We start from the raw sequence: 22,911 nt of genomic DNA, 5'->3' as shown, positions 1-22,911 counted from the left end.
TAATGCAATTATTTCCAGATTTGTTTGAAATTTGGCAACGTTGCTTACATGCCTAGAAAGGGAATGAAATGGGCTTCAATTTGATGTATAGAAGTTGGGGGGTTAATGAGGAAAATTGGGGAGAAATCGATGCTTGAATGTTGGGTTAGGTTTATAGGGAGTGGACCTGGAAAAATGTGAATTTTTCCGGATTCGTTTGAAACCTGGCAACGTTGGTTACATTTTTGGAGAGGGAATTGAATAGGCTTTAATATGATGTATAAAAATCTAGGGGTTAATGAGGGAAATTAGACAGTAATCGATGCTTGAAAGTTGGGTTAGGATTATTGGAGGTGTGCCTGGAAAAATGCAATTATTTCCAGATTCGTTTGAAATTTGGCAACGTTGCTTACATGCCTAGAAAGGGAATGAAATGGGCTTCAATTTGATGTATAGAAGTTGGGGGGTTAATAAGGGAAGTTAAGGAGTAATCCATGTTAAAAAGTTGGGTTAGGTCTATGGGGGGTGGACCTGGAAAAAACGCAATTATTTTCAGATTCGTTTGAAACTTGGCAACGTTGCTTACATGCCTAGAAAGGGAATGAAATGGGCTTCAATTTGATGTATAGAAGTTATAGGGTTAATAAGGAAAGTTAAGGAGGAATCCATGTTGGAAAGTTGGGTTAGGTCTATGGGGAGTGCACCTGGAAAAATGCAAATATTTCCAGATTTGTTTGAAACTTGGCAACGTTACTTATACGGTTAGAAAGGAGATGAAATGGGCTTTAATTTGATGTATTGAAGTTGGGGAGCTATGGGGAAAAATAGGGAGTAATCGATGCTTAAAAATTGGGTTATGATTATTGGAGGTGTGCCTGGAAGAATGCAAATATTTCCAGATTCGCTTGAAACCTGGCAACGCGGCTTATATCCCTGGAAAAGAAATTAAACCTGCTTCAATTTGATACATAAAACCCCGAGGGTTAACGGGGCAAATCACTAAATAACCATTAAAGAATAAACAGCGTCTTTATTTACATTCATATAAATCACAAATACAAATAAAATAAAATAAAATACAGGCTCGTCACAGTATCCAGCGGTAAACATACGTCACAGTTCGGGAGCGAGGAGGAGGAGGGAGGAGGAGGGAAAGAGAGGCACGACCCGAAATCGACCCTCGACCCTTCACGTGATAAAACTACTCGCGATGACACACCAATTGGGACAAAAACTCCACCAGGGTCCTCGTGGGCCTCCCAGACATTCCCTCCCTCAAATAGGGATAATCCTTGCCGTCGGTTCGCATTACGCCAAACGTGTCCATGTGCAGCCAGTCGCCGCACGGCACAAATTCGTTCAAAAAGGCCGCCACCTTGCAGGCCTGACCGCACCTGCAAAAACAAACCATTAATTCAACATTCGGCCCCATAACCTCCCCCCAATTATTATACGTCAAATTAAAGCCCGTTTCATTGCCTTTCCAGGCATGTAAGCCACGTTGCCAAGTTTCAAACGAGTGCGGAAATATTTGCATTTTTACAGGTGCACTACCTGGCAAACTGAACCCAACTTTCCGGCATCGATTACTCCCGAATTTGCCCCAATGACCCCCCAACAATTATACATCAAATTAAAGCCCGTTTCATCCCCCACGCAGACCCGCCATCGAAAAAAGCAATAACCGTCGCCCCTCACCTGGGTCTCCCTCCGCGTCCGTACGTCTTCACGTCGACGGCGTGATGGTGGGCCACCAGCTTGGTAAAGTGTTCCCACAGGGGGAATCTCCAGACGCGGTCTCCACTCTCACGAGATGTGGCCAGCATATACTCCCAGAGGGCCTCAGAGTTGGAAAAGACACCGCTGGCGGCCGCTCCCAGCGAGTGTTTCATGTCGTTGGTCATCGTGCCCACGTCCACAATAAACCTGCCAGACCGAGTTTGTTTATTATGGTTTCAGTGAGTTTATGAGGAAATTTTGATTGGTTTGTTACCGGGAAGGGATAGGAGAAGGTTCAGGCTCCATTGTCGCCAATTTTCATGAAAATCGAGCAATTAGGAAAGGAGTTATGGGGGTTAAAGAGTGGTTAACAAGAAATGGTGAAGGTGCCGACCCAGGTTTGTTTCCTGCTGTTTAAATGAGCTCAAGGTTTAAATTTGACTGGTTTGTTACCAGTAAAGGATATGAGAAAGTTCGGGCACCGTTGTCACCAATTTTCATGAAAATCAAGCATTAAGGAAAGAAGTTATAAAGGGTTGAAGTTTGGTTATGAAGAAATGGTGAAGGTGCCGACCCAAGTTTGGTTCTTATTGTTTAAATGCGCTGAAGGTTAAAGTTTGACTGGTTTGTTACTAGTAAAGGATAGGAGAAGGTTCGGGCACCATTATCACCAATTTTTATGAAAATTACTAAATTACTAAAAAAGTTATAAGAGGTTGAATATTGGGTATCAAAAAATGGTAAAAGCGCCAACACCGACTTAGTTTGTCCCTCTTTAAATGGTCTTAGAGTGAAGGTTTAACTGGTTTGTTACTAGTAGGTTATTTAGGAAGGTTCAGGCTCCATTGTCACCAATTTTCATGAAAATCACTCAATTAGTAAAAAAGTTATAAGAGGTTAAATATTGGGTGTGAAGAAATGGTGAAGGTGCCGACCCAAGTTTGTTTCTTATTGTTTAAATGAGCTGAAAGTTAAAGTTTGACCGGTTTGTTACTAGTAAAGGATAGGAGAAGATTCAGGCTCCATTGTCACCAATTTTCATGAAAATCACTCAATTAGTAAAAAAGTTATGAGAGGTTGAATATTGGGTATCAAAAACAGGTAAAAGCGCCAACACCGACTTAGTTTGTCCCTCTTTAAATGGTCTTAGAGTGAAAGAGTGACTGGTTTGTTACTAGTAGGTTATTTAGGAAGGTTCAGGCTCCATTGTCACCAATTTTCATGAAAATCACTCAATTAGTAAAAAAGTTATAAGAGGTTGAATATTGGGTATCAAAAAATGGTAAAAGCGCCAACACCGACTTAGTTTGTCCCTCTTTAAATGGTCTTAGAGTGAAGGTTTAACTGGTTTGTTACTAGTAGGTTATTTAGGAAGGTTCAGGCTCCATTGTCACCAATTTTTATGAAAATCACTCAATTAACAAAAAGGTTATAAGAGGTTAAATATTGGGTGTGAAAAAATGGTGAAGGTGCCGACCCAAGTTTGTTTCTTATTGTTTAAATGAGCTGAAAGTTAAAGTTTGACCGGTTTGTTACTAGTAAAGGATAGGAGAAGATTCAGGCTCCATTGTCACCAATTTTCATGAAAATCACTCAATTAGTAAAAAAGTTATAAGAGGTTGAATATTGGGTATGAAAAAATGGTAAAGCCGCTAACACCGACTTAGTTTCTCACTCTTTAACCGATCTTAAAGTGAAATGGTGACTGGTTTGTTACTAGTAGGTTATTTAGGAAGGTTCAGGCTCCATTGTCACCAATTTTCATGAAAATCACTCAATTAATAAAAAAGTTATAAGAGGGGTATAATTATATATTATAAAAAAGTTATAATATTGGGTATGAAAAAATGGTAAAAGCGCCAACCCCAACTTAGTTTTACCCTCTTTAAATGCCCTTAGAGTGAAACTTTGACTAAAATGTTTCTAGTAGGCTCTAGTAAAAGGTTTCGGCTCCCTCACCACCATTTTTCCATAAAAATCAATAAACAATAGAAAAGAGTACAGTACCTGGGCCAAAAGTTTTGGGCATAAACGAGGGCGTCGGCCAAACACAGTCGCCCCGCCGTATCCGTCGACTCAATCTTGATACTTTTCCCGTTCATCGCCTTGACAATGTCGCCGGGGCGCATCGCGGCGCACCCGGGCATGTTCTCGCAAAGGGGCACCAGCGCCCGAATGTTGATGGGGAGTTGGAGGCCCGCGACCGCCCTACAGGCCGCGACGACGCACGCCGCGCCCCCCATGTCGCCGCGCATGTAACGCTGTTTGTTGCAGGGCTTCAGACACAGGCCGCCGCTATTGTACGTGATCCCTTTGCCGATTAAAACCTGCGAAAAATTGGGGAAAATTTGGGGGGATTTTCCAGGCAGTCGCAAGGGGGTTTTCTGGATTTTTCTCGGAAAGTGTTGGGAATATTGGGGATTTTTTGTTACCGTTGGATTCCCCGGTGAAAATGGTGCAAATTATGTAGAATAACTTTCAGTGGTAAAACTGAAAATAACTGAGTTATGGAAGGTTTTTTGGAAAAAAAATTTTTTTTTTGTAAATATTTTTTTTTTGGTAAGATAATAAATCATGCAAAATGCTTCAAAAAAGCTCAATAAAACTTTTTCGAAAAATGCACCAGAAAAAAGTTATGAGCAAATTTCCCAAGATTTTCTACCATGGGAAATTTCAATTTTTTTAGTTTTTATTTTTTTTCTAGAAAAATATTAGCTATAGAAAAAAAATTGTTTAAACAAAAGTTGTTTGGAATGTCAATGCGCATCAGATGCAACAAAAAAATATTTTTTATCTCAAATAGTTTTCGAGAAAATTGGAAAAAACCCCTTAACAGTTTTTTCTAATTTTCTCGAAAACTATTGCAAAAATTAAATATTTTCTTTCACCATCGCATTCCTTTTTAAAAATCCTACAAATCATGTAGAGTAACTTTTATTCGTAAATCTCAAAATAAAGGAGTTATGGACGATTTTTGAAAAAATTGGCAAATTTTTGGTAAAAAATTTGAAAAAAAAATTTTTTTTTCGAAAAAATAATTTTTTTTTTTAGTACGTCGATAGAATGTCTTAAATCCTTCAAAAAAGCTTAATAACATTTTTGTGGAAAATGCACCGATTAAAAGTTATACCTAAAAGTTTCTGCCTCAAAAAATCCAAAGGGGTGACCATGAAAAAATTGTCAATTTTTTGGTTTTTATTTTTTTTCCGGGAAAACTATTGTCAGGAGAAAAAAATTGTTTTAATAAAAGTTATTTGGAATGTCAACGCGCATCAGATGCAATAGAAAAATAATTTCTATCTATCATAGTTTTCCAGAAAATTGGAAAAAACCTCTCAACAGTTTTTCCTTATTTTCACGAAAACTATTGGGAAATTTGAAAATTTTCTTTTACTATAGAATTCCTTAATAAAAATGCAACAAATCACCTAGAATGGCATTTAGCCGAAAATCTCAAAATAAAAGAGTTATGGGCGTTTTTTGAAAAATTGGCCAATTTCGGTGAAATTTTGGAAAATTTTTTTTTTTTTAATTTTTTTTTTGTTGGTATATTCATAGAACATCTAAAATCCTTCAAAAAAGCTTAATAAGTTTTTTTTCAAAAATGCACCAAAAAAAAGTTATAGCTAAAAATGTCTCTTGAAAAATCCAAAGGGGTGACCATGAAAAAATTTTCAATTTTTTGGTTTTTATTTTTTTCCGGGAAAACTATTGGCAGGAGAAAAAAAACTGTTATAATAAAAGTTGTGTGGAATGTCAATGCGCATCAGATGCAACAAAAAAATAATTTCTATGTGCAATAGTTTTCCGGAAAATGGGAAAAAACCTCTAAACAGTTTTTCGCAATTTTCACGAAAACCATTGGGCAAACTGGAAATTTTCTTTTACCGTTGGATTCCCCAGTAAAAATGCTACAAATCATCTAGGATAGTATTTAACCGTAAACCTAAAAATAAAATAGCTATGAACGATTTTTGAAAAAATGTAAAATTTTTTGGGCAAAAAATTTGAAAAAAAAAAATTTTTTAGAAAAATTTAAATTTTTTTTTCCAAAATATTAGTCATACAAAATGCTGCAAAAAAGCTCAACAACACTTTCCCGAAAAATGCACCAAAAAAAAGTTATGGCCAAATTTCCCAAAAACCCACCTAGGGGGGGTACCACAACGGAAAACCCCATTTTCCTGGCAAACCATTGGCCGCACCAAAAAACCTGCCAGAATAAAACTTGTCTGGAATCCCAAGACGCATCGGATCCACAAAAAAAAATCCCTCTCAACCCCAACACTTGCCAGAAAACCGACCCCAAAAGCAACAAATACACATTTTAACCTAGGGCGCCCATAGTTATGACATTGTGATACCTACCACGGGCCGCTCGTCCCGCGACGCCCCATAATAACTCAACTCGAGGAAAATGGGGGGCTCGCACGAGCCCTGCGCCACCGCCAAAAACGCGTACATCTTCTGCGTCTCCGCCCAGCCGCGCACCTTCACCTCCACGTTCACCCCCGACTTGCACAGCACCTCGACCGCGTTCTGCGCAAACGACGTCGGCGTCATCAGGTTGGCGGGCGTGTCCATCAGTTGACGGGCCAAATTCTGCGCGGCCGCCTTCTGTAAACCGATCTGCCAGCCGGTCCAGTCGCAATCGTCGTACAGTTCCAACTGCGGCACGTACATTTGATATTTGCGCATCTTTTTTTCTTGATAGAGCCACACCCCGAGGGCGGAACCTTCCGCGGCCGATTCCGCGTGTCCAAAACTCTCCACGTACACCTTTATCGCGTTCATTTTTTGGAGGGCCTTCGCCCCCTGCGCCGAGGCGATCCTTATAGCCTCTTTACCTGCGGGAGGTTAATTGTTAATGCAACAAGTTCAAGCCCAACCAACTCGATTTGTTTGGATTTTTTTATTTGCGGGCGATAGGGAAAAGTTTGAGCTTCCGTTACCAGCAATTTTCATAAATAACAATTGATTAGCAACGGAGTTATAAGCCGTTGAAACTTGACTATGAAAAAAAGAGAGAGGCACCAGGACTAATGGTGTATCTTGCTCTCTAAATGGCCTTGGAGTTTAAGTTTCACTAAAGTGTTTCTAGTAGGCTATTGGAGAAGCTTTAGACTCCATTGCTACCAATTTTCATAAAAAACAATTGACTAGCAACAGAGTTATAACCTGTTGAAAAGTGGTTGTGAGGAAATGGTGAAGGCGCCCACTCTCAATTTGTTGCTCTCTTTACTATTGGCTCTACTACTCTCACTATTGGCTAGGGAAAAAAATTGTTATAATAAAAGTTGTTTGGAATGTTAATGTACATCAGGTGAGTTAAAAAAATAATTTTTATCTTCAATAGTTTTCCAGAAAATTGGGAAAAACAACAACTTTCAACAGTTTTTCTTGATTTTCTCGAAAACTATTGGGAAATTTAAAAATTTTCTTTTACCATTAAATTCCCCATTAAAAATGCTACAAATTATCTAGAATAACATTTAGTCGTAAATCTCAAAATAAAAGAATTACAGACAATTTTTAGAAAATTTTTGGTAAAATAATGAAAAAAAATTTTTTTTGAAAAAAATTTTTTTTTTGGTACATCGATAGAACATTCAAAATCCTTCAAAAAAGCTTAATAAAACTTTTTTGGAAAATGTACCAAAAAAAAGTTATACTCAAAAATGTCTTCCTGAAAGAAGCCATAAGGGTCATCCATGGGAAAACTTTAATTTTTATGGTTTTTATTTTTTTTCTGGAAAACTATAGACTGTAGAAAAAAATTGTTATAAAAAAAGTTGTTTGAAATCTTAATGCGCAGCAGATGCATTAAAAAAATATTTTTTATCTTCAATAGTTTTCCAGAAAATTGGGAAAAACCTCTCAACAGTTTTTCTTATTTTTCCCGAAAACTATTGGGAAATTTGAACATTTTCTTTTACCATAGAATTCCTCATTAAAAATGCTACAAATCATCTAGAATAACATTTAGTCGTAAGTCTCAAAATAAAGGAGTTGTGCAAGATTTTTGAAAAAATAAGAAAATTTTAACTTAAAAATTAAATTTTTTATTTTTCAAAAAAAACAAAAATTTTTTTTTGCTAGAACGATAAATCTAACAAAATGCTTCTAAAAACCTTAATAAAACTTTCTGAAAAAATCTATCAAAAAAGAGTTATGGACAAACTTCCTTTTCAAGTGCACGCCCTGAGACCCAACTTTCTATCTTGCTCTCTCAATGACCTTGGAGTTTAAGTTTGAATAAGTTGTCTCTAGTAGACGACAGGAGACGCTTGGGGCTCCATTACTACCAATTTTCATAAAAAACAATTGACTAGCAACGGAATTATAAGCCGTTGAAACTCGACTATGAAAAAAAGGGAGAGGACCAAGACCAATGGTGTATCTTGCTCTCTAAATGACCTTGGAGTTTACCATTGAATGAATTGCTTCTAGTAGGCCATTGGAGAAGCTTTAGACTCCATTACTACCAATTTTCATAAAAAACAATTAATTACCAACGGAGTTATAAGCCGTTGAAACTTGACTATGAAAAAAAGGGAGAGGCACCAAGCCCAATGGTGTATCTTGCTCTCTAAATGACCTTGAAGTTTACCATTGATTGAATTGCTTCTAGTAGGCTATTGGAGAAGCTTCAGACTCCATTACTACCAATTTTCATAAAAAACAATTGATTAGCAAAGGAGTTATAAGCTGTTAAAGTCGGTTGTGAAGAAATGGTGAAGGCGTCAAGCCTCAATTCATTTCTCGCGCTTTAAGGGGGCCTTAGGGTTCAGCTTTGGATGTATTGTTACCAGTAGGAGATGGGGGAAGGATCAGGCTCCATTACAACCAATTTTCATAGAAAACAATTGATTAGCAAAGGAGTTAGAGGCTGCTAAACTTGGCTCCTAAAAAATGGTGTGAAGACAACAACCCTCAATTCATTTCTCGCTCCTTAAGGGGGCCTTAGGGTTAAGCTTTGGCTGTATTGTTACCAGTAGGAGACAGGGAAGGGTACAGGCTCCATTACAACCAATTTTCATAAAAAACAATTGAATATCAAACTTACCCTCGTCCATCTGCTCGAACACGTCGTATCCCTGACACTCCCTGCCGAGCCCCACCACCGCCACAGAGCTGAACTCCTCGTCGAGATTAAAGTAGACCCGGACCTCGCCCTTTTTGGGCGGTTTCCCCGCGTACTGGAGCAGCTCGTACAAACGGCCGCACACCATCGCGTTGTACCGTTCCCCGGTGGGGGTCAATTTGCCGGGATCGTAGACGTCATCGGGATTCGTGTAGATCCCCAAAACGAGACCCTTCATGCGGTTGCTGCGGCACGCGTGATCTAAATCGGGCGGGGGGCAGCCGGGGGCGAGCGGGGGCGGCCCCTTACGGGTACCGACCGCGTCCGCGAACGTTCGAACCGCCGCACTCGGGGCGAAAAAACGCCTCGACGGTTTCGCTAGTAGTAGGGAGCGCAAAAGACTCATCTTTTGTTTTTTTGTTTGTTTCTTTGGTTTATTTGTTTACAGGCCGTACATTACTCACAATTTTAATCAGTTTTTTTCCACTTAACGAGGAGCGAAATTTGATTGATTTGTCAAAAAAAAAACCGTTTGTTTTTATTGATTTTTGTGGTGGTTGTGCTGTTTTTTGTTTTTTAGGGTTGCCGGGGTGACGCACCTTTTGCACGGCTCACTTAGGGGTGCCAGGGGCTCGGAGCACCTGGAACATCACTAAAATCGGTGAAAAAGAGTCTCCGGGGAGCGAGAAAACCACAGTAATTCAGCTTGTGGCAGTTGTAAAGAAATGGTGAAGGCGCCCGACCCAGTTTGTTGTTACTTCCCTCATTAAATGGCTTTAGAGTAAAATTTTGACTGGATTGTTTCTATTGGGCAATAAAGGAAGGAGTAGGCTCATTACTACCAAATTTCATAAAAATCACTCAATTATGAAAAAAGTTATAAGAAATATGGGCCCAAATTTTTGTCTCAGTTTTTTAATGGACTTAGAGTTATAGTCTAATTAAATTGTTTATAACAGGCGACAATAGAAGCTTTGAAATCCATTACTACCAATTTTCATAAAAATCAGTTAATTAGGAAAGAAGTTATAAGAAGTTGAAAATTGGTTAGAATGAAATGGTGAAGGCGCCAACCCCCACTTAGTTCCACACGGTTTAAATGGGTTAAGACTTGCCTTTGATCGAATTGTTTCTAACAGGTGACAGTGAAAGGTTTGGACTCTGCTAGTACCAATTTTCATCAAAATCAAACAATTAGAAAAGAAGTTATAAGAAGTTGAAAATTGGCTATGAAGAAATGGTGAATGCATGAACCCCAAGTTAGTTGCACATGGTCTAAATGGCTTTAGACTTAACTTGGACTGAATTGCTTCTAATAGGTGATAGTCGAAGGTTTGGACTCCAAAACTACCAATTTTCATGAAAATCAGATAATTAGGAAAGAAGTTATAAGAGGTTGAAAATTGGCTATGAAGAAATGGCGAATGCATAAACCCCAAGTTAGTTGCACATGGTCTAAATGGCTTTAGACTTAACTTGGACTGAATTGCTTCTAATAGGTGATAGTCGAAGGTTTAGACTCTACTACTACCAATTTTCATGAAAATCAGATAATTAGGAAAGAAGTTATAAGAAGTTGAAAATTGGCTATAAAGAAATGGCGAATGCATGAACCCCAAGTTAGTTGCACATAGTTTAAATGGCTTTAGACTTAACGTTGATCGAATTGTTTCTAGTAGGTGATAGTCGAAGGTTTAGACTCCACTACTACCAATTTTCATGCAAATCAGTTAATTAGGAAAGAAGTTATAAGAAGTTGAAAATTGAATATAAAGAAATGGCGAATTCATGAACCCCAAGTTAGTTGAACATGGTTTAAATGGCTTTAGACTTAACTTTGATCAAATTGTTTCTCGTAGGTGATAGTCGAAGGTTTAGACTCCATTACTACCAATTTTCATGCAAATCAACTAATTAGAAAGCATGTTATCTTACCAAGAAAACAACAAGGGGACTGCTGGACAATTTACTTTTGATCCTCTTATCTATATAACACTACTATAACAAGAATCTTAATAATATCTACCAAAAAGGGAGACAATAAGTAGTTTCTGCCCGAGGTTCCCTTATTTCCAACATAAATCTACGATATAGTACATTTAGCACCCGTAACACCTAAGATATGTCTAGAAAACGTCAGTCTAAACCTACTACTTCATAACTGCTTCTAAAACAGTTTAAAATTCCTTATGTTTTTTCTTCTTTTGTTAATTGTTTGATTCCCCAATAAAGAGTATAAATTTTGATCCGGAGAAAGAGAGAATGAACGTTGTTCGCCATTATCACAGTCGCATCACGCAAAAACTTCCAAAAACAAAATTCCTAAACCTGCGAAGACAGTTGAATTTCCTCTTGCACCACCACGTTGGCGTTCCTGTAGAGGTTTCCCAGTCTGGTGACGCGTGAGGGTAAGGGCTGCTCGTCCGAGGGCTACAGCTATGCGGCGGTCAAAGTGGCGTCCGACTGGGCCAAATTGGTGCTGGTCGATTCCTTGATGATGCTCGACCCTTTGGTTTTCTCGTTGAGGGAGTCGTACATCGGATACTCGCAGCAGATGATGAATTTCAGGAACTGGGGCACCTCCTCGTAGATGGAGGGCGGAATGGGGATCAGGGGCGAGGTGGAGGACTTGTAGTAGCGGTACTCCGAGTCGCTGTAAAAGACGAGGAACATTTATCACCGATTTTTACCTTAATTGTTTCTGTCTATAGGTAACTAGGAACAGAGAAGGAGTTGGACTAACGGAGTATTACAATTCAAAAGTAGACCAGACAGACTTGAATTCCACCAAGTTTCATTGCTTGAAACAAACCAGGAAAAAAGTTATGAGCATGTAAAATTTGGCTCCAAGGGACTTTTTCCTAAATTGTTTCGGTCTGTAACTCAGAACAGAGAAGGAGTAGGACTAAGGGAGTTTTACAGTTCAAAAGTAGACCAGACAGACTTGAATTCTACCAAGTTTCATTGCTTGAAACAAACCAGGAAAAAAGTTATCAGCATGTGAAATTTTGCAAAAAAGGACTTTTACCTTAATTGTTTCGGTCTGTAACTCAGAACAGAGAAGGAGTAGGACTAAGGGAGTTTTACAATTCAAAATTAGACCAGACAGACTTGAATTCTACCAAGTTTCATTGCTTGAGACAAACCAGGAAAAAAGTTATGAGCATGTGAAATTTTGCAAAAAATGACTTTTACCTTAACTGTTTCGGTCTGTAACTCAGAACAGAGAAGGAGTTGGGCTAAGGGGGTTTTACAGTTCAAAAGTAGACCACACAGACTTGAATCCTACCAAGTTTCATTGCTTGAAACAAACCAGGAAAAAAGTTATGAGCATGTAAAATTTGGCTCCGAGGGACTTTTTCCTAAATTGTTACTGTCTGTAACTCAGAACAGAGAAGGAGTTGGACTAAGGGGGTTTTACAGTTCAAAAGTAGACCAGACGGACTTAAATCCTACCAAGTTTCATTGCTTGAAACAAACCAGGAAAAAAGTTATGAGCATGTAAAATTTGGCTCCGAGGGACTTTTTCCTAAATTGTTACTGTCTGTAACTCAGAACAGAGAAGGAGTTGGACTAAGGGGGTTTTACAGTTCAAAAGTAGACCAGACAGACTTGAATCCTACCAAGTTTCATTGCTTGAAACAAACCAGGAAAAAAGTTATGAGCATGTGAAATTTTGCAAAAAATGACTTTTACCTTAACTGTTTCGGTCTGTAACTCAGAACAGAGAAGGAGTTGGGCTAAGGGGGTTTTACAGTTCAAAAGTATACCAGACAGACTTGAATCCTACCAAGTTTCATTGCCTGAAACAAACCAGGAAAAAAGTTATGAGCATGTGAAATTTTGCAAAAAATGACTTTTACCTTAACTGTTTCAGTCTGTAACTCAGAACAGAGAAGGAGTTGGGCTAAGGGGGTTTCACAAATCAAAAGTATACCAGACAGACTTGAATCCTACCAAGTTTCATTGCTTGAAACAAACCAGGAAAAAAGTTATGAGCATGTAAAATTTGGCTCCGAAGGACTTTTTCCTAAATTGTTACTGTCTGTAACTCAGAACAGAGAAGGAGTTGGACTAAGGGGGTTTTACAGTTCAAAAGTAGACCAGACAGACTTGAATCCTACCAAGTTTCATTGCTTGAAACAAACCAGGAAAAAAGTTATGAGCATGTGAAATTTTGCAAAAAATGACTTTTACCTTAACTGTTTCGGTCTGTAACTCAGAACAGAGAAGGAGTTGGACTAAGGGGGTTTTACAGTTCAAAAGTAGACCAGACAGACTTGAATCCTACCAAGTTTCATTGCTTGAAACAAACCAGGAAGAAAGTTATGAGCATGTAAAATTTGGCTCCGAGGGACTTTTTCCTAAATTGTTACTGTCTGTACCTCAGAACAGAGAAGGAGTTGGACTAAGGGGGTTTTACAGTTCAAAAGTAGACCACACAGACTTGAATCCTACCAAGTTTCATTGCTTGAAACAAACCAGGAAAAAAGTTATGAGCATGTGAAATTTTGCAAAAAATGACTTTTACCTTAACTGTTTCGGTCTGTAACTCAGAACAGAGAAGGAGTTGGGCTAAGGGGGTTTTACAGTTCAAAAGTAGACCAGACAGACTTGAATCCTACCAAGTTTCATTGCTTGAAACAAACCAGGAAAAAAGTTATGGGCATGTGAAATTTTGCAAAAAATGACTTTTACCTTAACTGTTTTGGTCTGTAACTCAGAACAGAGAAGGAGTTGGACTAAGGGGGTTTTACAGTTCAAAAGTATACCAGACAGACTTGAATCCTACCAAGTTTCATTGCTTGAAACAAACCAGGAAAAAAGTTATGAGCATGTAAAATTTGGCTCCGAGGGACTTTTTCCTAAATTGTTACTGTCTGTAACTCAGAACAGAGAAGGAGTTGGGCTAAGGGGGTTTTACAGTTCAAAAGTAGACCAGACAGACTTGAATCCTACCAAGTTTCATTGCTTGAAACAAACCAGGAAAAAAGTTATGAGCATGTGAAATTTTGCAAAAAAGGACTTTTACCTTAACTGTTTCGGTCTGTAACTCAGAACAGAAAAGGAGTTGGACTAAGGGAGTTTTACAATTCAAAAGTAGACCAGACACACTTGAATTTTACCAAGTTTCATTGCTTGAAACAAACCAGGAAAAAAGTTATCAGCATGTAAAATTTGGCTCCGAGGGACTTTTTCCTAAATTGTTACTGTCTGTAACTCAGAACAGAGAAGGAGTTGGACTAAGGGAGTTTTACAATTCAAAAGTAGACCAGACAGACTTGAATTCTACCAAGTTTCATTGCTTAAAAAAAACCAGGAAAAAAGTTATGAGCATGTGAAATTTTGCAAAAAAGGACTTTTACCTTAACTGTTTCGGTCTGTAACTCAGAACAGAGAAAGAGTTGGACTAAGGGAGTTTTACAATTCAAAAGTAGACCAGACACACTTGAATTCTACCAAGTTTCATTGCTTGAAACAAACCAGGAAAAAAGTTATGAGCATGTAAAATTTGGCTCCGAGGGACTTTTTCCTAAATTGTTACTGTCTGTAACTCAGAACAGAGAAGGAGTAGGACTAAGGGAGTTTTCCAATTCAAAAGTAGACCAGACAGACTTGAATTCTACCAAGTTTCATTGCTTGAAACAAACCAGGAAAAAAGTTATCAGCATGTAGAATTTGGCTCCGAGGGACTTTTTCCTAAATTGTTACTGTCTGTAACTCAGAACAGAGAAGGAGTAGGACTAAGGGGGTTTTACAGTTCAAAAGTAGACCAGACGGACTTAAATCCTACCAAGTTCCATTGCTTGAAACAAACCAGGAAGAAAGTTATGAGCATGTAAAATTTGGCTCCGAGGGACTTTTTCCTAAATTGTTACTGTCTGTAACTCAGAACAGAGAAGGAGTTGGATTAAGGGGGTTTTACAGTTCAAAAGTAGACCAGACAGACTTGAATCCTACCAAGTTTCATTGCTTGAAACAAACCAGGAAAAAAGTTATGAGCATGGGAAATTTTGCAAAAAATGACTTTTACCTTAACTGTTTCGGTCTGTAACTCAGAACAGAGAAGGAGTTGGGCTAAGGGGGTTTTACAGTTCAAAAGTATACCAGACAGACTTGAATCCTACCAAGTTTCATTGCCTGAAACAAACCAGGAAAAAAGTTATGAGCATGTGAAATTTTGCAAAAAATGACTTTTACCTTAACTGTTTTGGTCTGTAACTCAGAACAGAGAAGGAGTTGGACTAAGGGGGTTTTACAGTTCAAAAGTATACCAGACAGACTTGAATCCTACCAAGTTTCATTGCTTGAAACAAACCAGGAAAAAAGTTATGAGCATGTGAAATTTTGCAAAAAATGACTTTTACCTTAACTGTTTCGGTCTGTAACTCAGAACAGAGAAGGAGTTGGGCTAAGGGGGTTTTACAGTTTAAAAGTAGACCAGACAGACTTGAATCCTACCAAGTTCCATTGCTTGAAACAAACCAGGAAGAAAGTTATGAGCATGTAAAATTTGGCTCCGAGGGACTTTTTCCTAAATTGTTACTGTCTGTAACTCAGAACAGAGAAGGAGTTGGATTAAGGGGGTTTTACAGTTCAAAAGTAGACCAGACAGACTTGAATCCTACCAAGTTTCATTGCTTGAAACAAACCAGGAAGAAAGTTATGAGCATGTAAAATTTGGCTCCGAGGGACTTTTTCCTAAATTGTTACTGTCTGTAACTCAGAACAGAGAAGGAGTTGGACTAAGGGGGTTTTACAGTTCAAAAGTAGACCACACAGACTTGAATCCTACCAAGTTTCATTGCTTGAAACAAACCAGGAAAAAAGTTATGAGCATGTGAAATTTTGCAAAAAATGACTTTTACCTTAACTGTTTCGGTCTGTAACTCAGAACAGAGAAGGAGTTGGGCTAAGGGGGTTTTACAGTTTAAAAGTAGACCAGACAGACTTGAATCCTACCAAGTTTCATTGCTTGAAACAAACCAGGAAGAAAGTTATGAGCATGTGAAATTTTGCAAAAAATGACTTTTACCTTAACTGTTTCGGTCTGTAACTCAGAACAGAGAAGGAGTTGGACTAAGGGAGTTTTACAATTCAAAAGTAGACCAGACAGACTTGAATCCTACCAAGTTTCATTGCTTGAAACAAACCAGGAAAAAAGTTATGAGCATGTGAAATTTTGCAAAAAAGGACTTTTACCTTAACTGTTTCGGTCTGTAACTCAGAACAGAAAAGGAGTTGGACTAAGGGAGTTTTACAATTCAAAAGTAGACCAGACACACTTGAATTTTACCAAGTTTCATTGCTTGAAACAAACCAGGAAAAAAGTTATCAGCATGTAAAATTTGGCTCCGAGGGACTTTTTCCTAAATTGTTACTGTCTGTAACTCAGAACAGAGAAGGAGTTGGACTAAGGGAGTTTTACAATTCAAAAGTAGACCAGACAGACTTGAATTCTACCAAGTTTCATTGCTTAAAACAAACCAGGAAAAAAGTTATGAGCATGTGAAATTTTGCAAAAAAGGACTTTTACCTTAACTGTTTCGGTCTGTAGCTCAGAACAGAGAAAGAGTTGGACTAAGGGAGTTTTACAATTCAAAAGTAGACCAGACACACTTGAATTTTACCAAGTTTCATTGCTTGAAACAAACCAGGAAAAAAGTTATCAGCATGTAAAATTTGGCTCCGAGGGACTTTTTCCTAAATTGTTACTGTCTGTAACTCAGAACAGAGAAGGAGTTGGACTAAGGGGGTTTTACAGTTCAAAAGTAGACCAGACAGACTTGAATCCTACCAAGTTTCATTGCTTGAAACAAACCAGGAAAAAAGTTATGAGCATGTGAAATTTTGCAAAAAAGGACTTTTACCTTAACTGTTTCGGTCTGTAACTCAGAACAGAAAAGGAGTTGGACTAAGGGAGTTTTACAATTCAAAAGTAGACCATACACACTTGAATTTTACCAAGTTTCATTGCTTGAAACAAACCAGGAAAAAAGTTATCAGCATGTAAAATTTGGCTCCGAGGGACTTTTTCCTAAATTGTTACTGTCTGTAACTCAGAACAGAGAAGGAGTTGGACTAAGGGAGTTTTACAGTTCAAAAGTAGACCAGACGGACTTAAATCCTACCAAGTTCCATTGCTTGAAACAAACCAGGAAGAAAGTTATGAGCATGTAAAATTTGGCTCCGAGGGACTTTTTCCTAAATTGTTACTGTCTGTAACTCAGAACAGAGAAGGAGTTGGATTAAGGGGGTTTTACAGTTCAAAAGTAGACCAGACAGACTTGAATCCTACCAAGTTTCATTGCTTGAAACAAACCAGGAAAAAAGTTATGAGCATGGGAAATTTTGCAAAAAATGACTTTTACCTTAACTGTTTCGGTCTGTAACTCAGAACAGAGAAGGAGTTGGGCTAAGGGGGTTTTACAGTTCAAAAGTATACCAGACAGACTTGAATCCTACCAAGTTTCATTGCTTGAGACAAACCAGGAAAAAAGTTATGAGCATGTGAAATTTTGCAAAAAATGACTTTTACCTTAACTGTTTCGGTCTGTAACTCAGAACAGAGAAGGAGTTGGGCTAAGGGGGTTTTACAGTTCAAAAGTAGACCACACAGACTTGAATCCTACCAAGTTTCATTGCTTGAAACAAACCAGGAAGAAAGTTATGAGCATGTAAAATTTGGCTCCGAGGGACTTTTTCCTAAATTGTTACTGTCTGTACCTCAGAACAGAGAAGGAGTTGGACTAAGGGAGTTTTACAATTCAAAAGTAGACCAGACAGACTTGAATCCTACCAAGTTTCATTGCTTGAAACAAACCAGGAAAAAAGTTATGAGCATGTGAAATTTTGCAAAAAATGACTTTTACCTTAACTGTTTTGGTCTGTAACTCAGAACAGAGAAGGAGTTGGACTAAGGGGGTTTTACAGTTCAAAAGTATACCAGACAGACTTGAATCCTACCAAGTTTCATTGCTTGAAACAAACCAGGAAGAAAGTTATGAGCATGTAAAATTTTGCAAAAAATGACTTTTACCTTAACTGTTTCGGTCTGTAACTCAGAACAGAGAAGGAGTTGGGCTAAGGGGGTTTTACAGTTCAAAAGTAGACCAGACAGACTTGAATCCTACCAAGTTTCATTGCTTGAAACAAACCAGGAAAAAAGTTATGAGCATGTGAAATTTTGCAAAAAATGACTTTTACCTTAACTGTTTTGGTCTGTAACTCAGAACAGAGAAGGAGTTGGACTAAGGGGGTTTTACAGTTCAAAAGTATACCAGACAGACTTGAATCCTACCAAGTTTCATTGCTTGAAACAAACCAGGAAAAAAGTTATGAGCATGTGAAATTTTGCAAAAAATGACTTTTACCTTAACTGTTTCGGTCTGTAACTCAGAACAGAGAAGGAGTTGGGCTAAGGGGGTTTTACAGTTCAAAAGTATACCAGACAGACTTGAATCCTACCAAGTTTCATTGCTTGAGACAAACCAGGAAAAAAGTTATGAGCATGTGAAATTTTGCAAAAAATGACTTTTACCTTAACTGTTTCGGTCTGTAACTCAGAACAGAGAAGGAGTTGGGCTAAGGGGGTTTTACAGTTCAAAAGTAGACCAGACAGACTTGAATCCTACCAAGTTTCATTGCTTGAAACAAACCAGGAAGAAAGTTATGAGCATGTAAAATTTGGCTCCGAGGGACTTTTTCCTAAATTGTTACTGTCTGTAACTCAGAACAGAGAAGGAGTTGGACTAAGGGGGTTTTACAGTTCAAAAGTAGACCACACAGACTTGAATCCTACCAAGTTTCATTGCTTGAAACAAACCAGGAAAAAAGTTATGAGCATGTGAAATTTTGCAAAAAATGACTTTTACCTTAACTGTTTCGGTCTGTAACTCAGAACAGAGAAGGAGTTGGGCTAAGGGGGTTTTACAGTTTAAAAGTAGACCAGACAGACTTGAATCCTACCAAGTTTCATTGCTTGAAACAAACCAGGAAAAAAGTTATGAGCATGTGAAATTTTGCAAAAAAGGACTTTTACCTTAACTGTTTCGGTCTGTAACTCAGAACAGAAAAGGAGTTGGACTAAGGGAGTTTTACAATTCAAAAGTAGACCAGACACACTTGAATTTTACCAAGTTTCATTGCTTGAAACAAACCAGGAAAAAAGTTATCAGCATGTAAAATTTGGCTCCGAGGGACTTTTTCCTAAATTGTTACTGTCTGTAACTCAGAACAGAGAAGGAGTTGGACTAAGGGAGTTTTACAATTCAAAAGTAGACCAGACAGACTTGAATTCTACCAAGTTTCATTGCTTAAAACAAACCAGGAAAAAAGTTATGAGCATGTGAAATTTTGCAAAAAAGGACTTTTACCTTAACTGTTTCGGTCTGTAGCTCAGAACAGAGAAAGAGTTGGACTAAGGGAGTTTTACAATTCAAAAGTAGACCAGACACACTTGAATTTTACCAAGTTTCATTGCTTGAAACAAACCAGGAAAAAAGTTATCAGCATGTAAAATTTGGCTCCGAGGGACTTTTTCCTAAATTGTTACTGTCTGTAACTCAGAACAGAGAAGGAGTTGGACTAAGGGGGTTTTACAGTTCAAAAGTAGACCAGACAGACTTGAATCCTACCAAGTTTCATTGCTTGAAACAAACCAGGAAAAAAGTTATGAGCATGTGAAATTTTGCAAAAAAGGACTTTTACCTTAACTGTTTCGGTCTGTAACTCAGAACAGAAAAGGAGTTGGACTAAGGGAGTTTTACAATTCAAAAGTAGACCATACACACTTGAATTTTACCAAGTTTCATTGCTTGAAACAAACCAGGAAAAAAGTTATCAGCATGTAAAATTTGGCTCCGAGGGACTTTTTCCTAAATTGTTACTGTCTGTAACTCAGAACAGAGAAGGAGTTGGACTAAGGGAGTTTTACAGTTCAAAAGTAGACCAGACGGACTTAAATCCTACCAAGTTCCATTGCTTGAAACAAACCAGGAAGAAAGTTATGAGCATGTAAAATTTGGCTCCGAGGGACTTTTTCCTAAATTGTTACTGTCTGTAACTCAGAACAGAGAAGGAGTTGGATTAAGGGGGTTTTACAGTTCAAAAGTAGACCAGACAGACTTGAATCCTACCAAGTTTCATTGCTTGAAACAAACCAGGAAAAAAGTTATGAGCATGGGAAATTTTGCAAAAAATGACTTTTACCTTAACTGTTTCGGTCTGTAACTCAGAACAGAGAAGGAGTTGGGCTAAGGGGGTTTTACAGTTCAAAAGTATACCAGACAGACTTGAATCCTACCAAGTTTCATTGCTTGAGACAAACCAGGAAAAAAGTTATGAGCATGTGAAATTTTGCAAAAAATGACTTTTACCTTAACTGTTTCGGTCTGTAACTCAGAACAGAGAAGGAGTTGGGCTAAGGGGGTTTTACAGTTCAAAAGTAGACCACACAGACTTGAATCCTACCAAGTTTCATTGCTTGAAACAAACCAGGAAAAAAGTTATGAGCATGTAAAATTTGGCTCCGAGGGACTTTTTCCTAAATTGTTACTGTCTGTAACTCAGAACAGAGAAGGAGTTGGACTAAGGGGGTTTTACAGTTCAAAAGTAGACCAGACGGACTTAAATCCTACCAAGTTTCATTGCTTGAAACAAACCAGGAAAAAAGTTATGAGCATGTAAAATTTGGCTCCGAGGGACTTTTTCCTAAATTGTTACTGTCTGTAACTCAGAACAGAGAAGGAGTTGGACTAAGGGGGTTTTACAGTTCAAAAGTAGACCAGACAGACTTGAATCCTACCAAGTTTCATTGCTTGAAACAAACCAGGAAAAAAGTTATGAGCATGTGAAATTTTGCAAAAAATGACTTTTACCTTAACTGTTTCGGTCTGTAACTCAGAACAGAGAAGGAGTTGGACTAAGGGGGTTTTACAGTTCAAAAGTAGACCAGACAGACTTGAATCCTACCAAGTTTCATTGCTTGAAACAAACCAGGAAAAAAGTTATGAGCATGTGAAATTTTGCAAAAAAGGACTTTTACCTTAACTGTTTCGGTCTGTAACTCAGAACAGAAAAGGAGTTGGACTAAGGGAGTTTTACAATTCAAAAGTAGACCAGACACACTTGAATTTTACCAAGTTTCATTGCTTGAAACAAACCAGGAAAAAAGTTATCAGCATGTAAAATTTGGCTCCGAGGGACTTTTTCCTAAATTGTTACTGTCTGTAACTCAGAACAGAGAAGGAGTTGGACTAAGGGAGTTTTACAATTCAAAAGTAGACCAGACAGACTTGAATTCTACCAAGTTTTATTGCTTAAAACAAACCAGGAAAAAAGTTATGAGCATGTGAAATTTTGCAAAAAAGGACTTTTACCTTAACTGTTTCGGTCTGTAACTCAGAACAGAAAAGGAGTTGGACTAAGGGAGTTTTACAATTCAAAAGTAGACCAGACACACTTGAATTTTACCAAGTTTCATTGCTTGAAACAAACCAGGAAAAAAGTTATCAGCATGTAAAATTTGGCTCCGAGGGACTTTTTCCTAAATTGTTACTGTCTGTAACTCAGAACAGAGAAGGAGTTGGACTAAGGGAGTTTTACAATTCAAAAGTAGACCAGACAGACTTGAATTCTACCAAGTTTTATTGCTTAAAACAAACCAGGAAAAAAGTTATGAGCATGTGAAATTTTGCAAAAAAGGACTTTTACCTTAACTGTTTCGGTCTGTAACTCAGAACAGAGAAAGAGTTGGACTAGGGGAGTTTTACAATTCAAAAGTAGACCAGACACACTTGAATTCTACCAAGTTTCATTGCTTGAAACAAACCAGGAAAAAAGTTATAAGCATGTAAAATTTGGCTCCGAGGGACTTTTTCCTAAATTGTTACTGTCTGTAACTCAGAACAGAGAAGGAGTAGGACTAAGGGAGTTTTACAATTCAAAAGTAGACCAGACAGACTTGAATTCTACCAAGTTTCATTGCTTGAAACAAACCAGGAAAAAAGTTATCAGCATGTAGAATTTGGCTCCGAGGGACTTTTTCCTAAATTGTTACTGTCTGTAACTCAGAACAGAGAAGGAGTAGGACTAAGGGGGTTTTACAGTTCAAAAGTAGACCAGACGGACTTAAATCCTACCAAGTTTCATTGCTTGAAACAAACCAGGAAAAAAGTTATGAGCATGTAAAATTTGGCTCCGAAGGACTTTTTCCTAAATTGTTACTGTCTGTAACTCAGAACAGAGAAGGAGTTGGACTAAGGGGGTTTTACAGTTCAAAAGTAGACCAGACAGACTTGAATCCTACCAAGTTTCATTGCTTGAAACAAACCAGGAAAAAAGTTATGAGCATGTGAAATTTTGCAAAAAATGACTTTTACCTTAACTGTTTCGGTCTGTAACTCAGAACAGAGAAGGAGTTGGACTAAGGGGGTTTTACAGTTCAAAAGTAGACCAGACAGACTTGAATCCTACCAAGTTTCATTGCTTGAAACAAACCAGGAAAAAAGTTATGAGCATGTGAAATTTTGCAAAAAAGGACTTTTACCTTAACTGTTTCGGTCTGTAACTCAGAACAGAAAAGGAGTTGGACTAAGGGAGTTTTACAATTCAAAAGTAGACCAGACACACTTGAATTTTACCAAGTTTCATTGCTTGAAACAAACCAGGAAAAAAGTTATCAGCATGTAAAATTTGGCTCCGAGGGACTTTTTCCTAAATTGTTACTGTCTGTAACTCAGAACAGAGAAGGAGTTGGACTAAGGGAGTTTTACAATTCAAAAGTAGACCAGACAGACTTGAATTCTACCAAGTTTTATTGCTTAAAACAAACCAGGAAAAAAGTTATGAGCATGTGAAATTTTGCAAAAAAGGACTTTTACCTTAACTGTTTCGGTCTGTAACTCAGAACAGAAAAGGAGTTGGACTAAGGGAGTTTTACAATTCAAAAGTAGACCAGACACACTTGAATTTTACCAAGTTTCATTGCTTGAAACAAACCAGGAAAAAAGTTATAAGCATGTAAAATTTGGCTCCGAGGGACTTTTTCCTAAATTGTTACTGTCTGTAACTCAGAACAGAGAAGGAGTAGGACTAAGGGAGTTTTACAATTCAAAAGTAGACCAGAC

General features: G+C 38.0%; 1 protein-coding gene and 1 long non-coding RNA gene across 2 annotated transcripts in view; both read right to left on the bottom strand.

Annotated features, from left to right (window-relative positions):
• Positions 1 to 989: 989 nt before the first annotated feature.
• On the bottom strand, positions 990 to 9,338 carry LOC126747646 (cytosol aminopeptidase-like). The gene is made up of 5 exons (XM_050456404.1): positions 8,765 to 9,338; positions 6,067 to 6,545; positions 3,706 to 4,025; positions 1,678 to 1,905; positions 990 to 1,373 (listed from the first exon to the last, which is right to left on the bottom strand). Exons 1-5 carry the CDS (start codon positions 9,186 to 9,188, stop codon positions 1,181 to 1,183), a joined length of 1,644 nt encoding a protein of 547 aa, XP_050312361.1. The 5' UTR covers positions 9,189 to 9,338; the 3' UTR covers positions 990 to 1,180.
• A 1,956-nt stretch (positions 9,339 to 11,294) lies between these two features.
• Positions 11,295 to 22,911, bottom strand: part of LOC126747663 (uncharacterized) — an 86,215-nt gene continuing 74,598 nt past the window's right edge. Inside the window, exon 3 of the long non-coding RNA XR_007664299.1 lies at positions 11,295 to 11,435. This is a non-coding gene — a long non-coding RNA (uncharacterized LOC126747663). The remainder of the gene's footprint in view (positions 11,436 to 22,911) is intronic.

Source organism: Anthonomus grandis, chromosome 19, assembly GCF_022605725.1.
Source record: "Anthonomus grandis grandis chromosome 19, icAntGran1.3, whole genome shotgun sequence".
Taxonomy (NCBI): Eukaryota; Metazoa; Arthropoda; class Insecta; order Coleoptera; family Curculionidae; genus Anthonomus; species Anthonomus grandis.
Note: the sequence above shows the minus strand (reverse complement) of the source record. Positions and strands in the feature narration are given on the sequence as shown.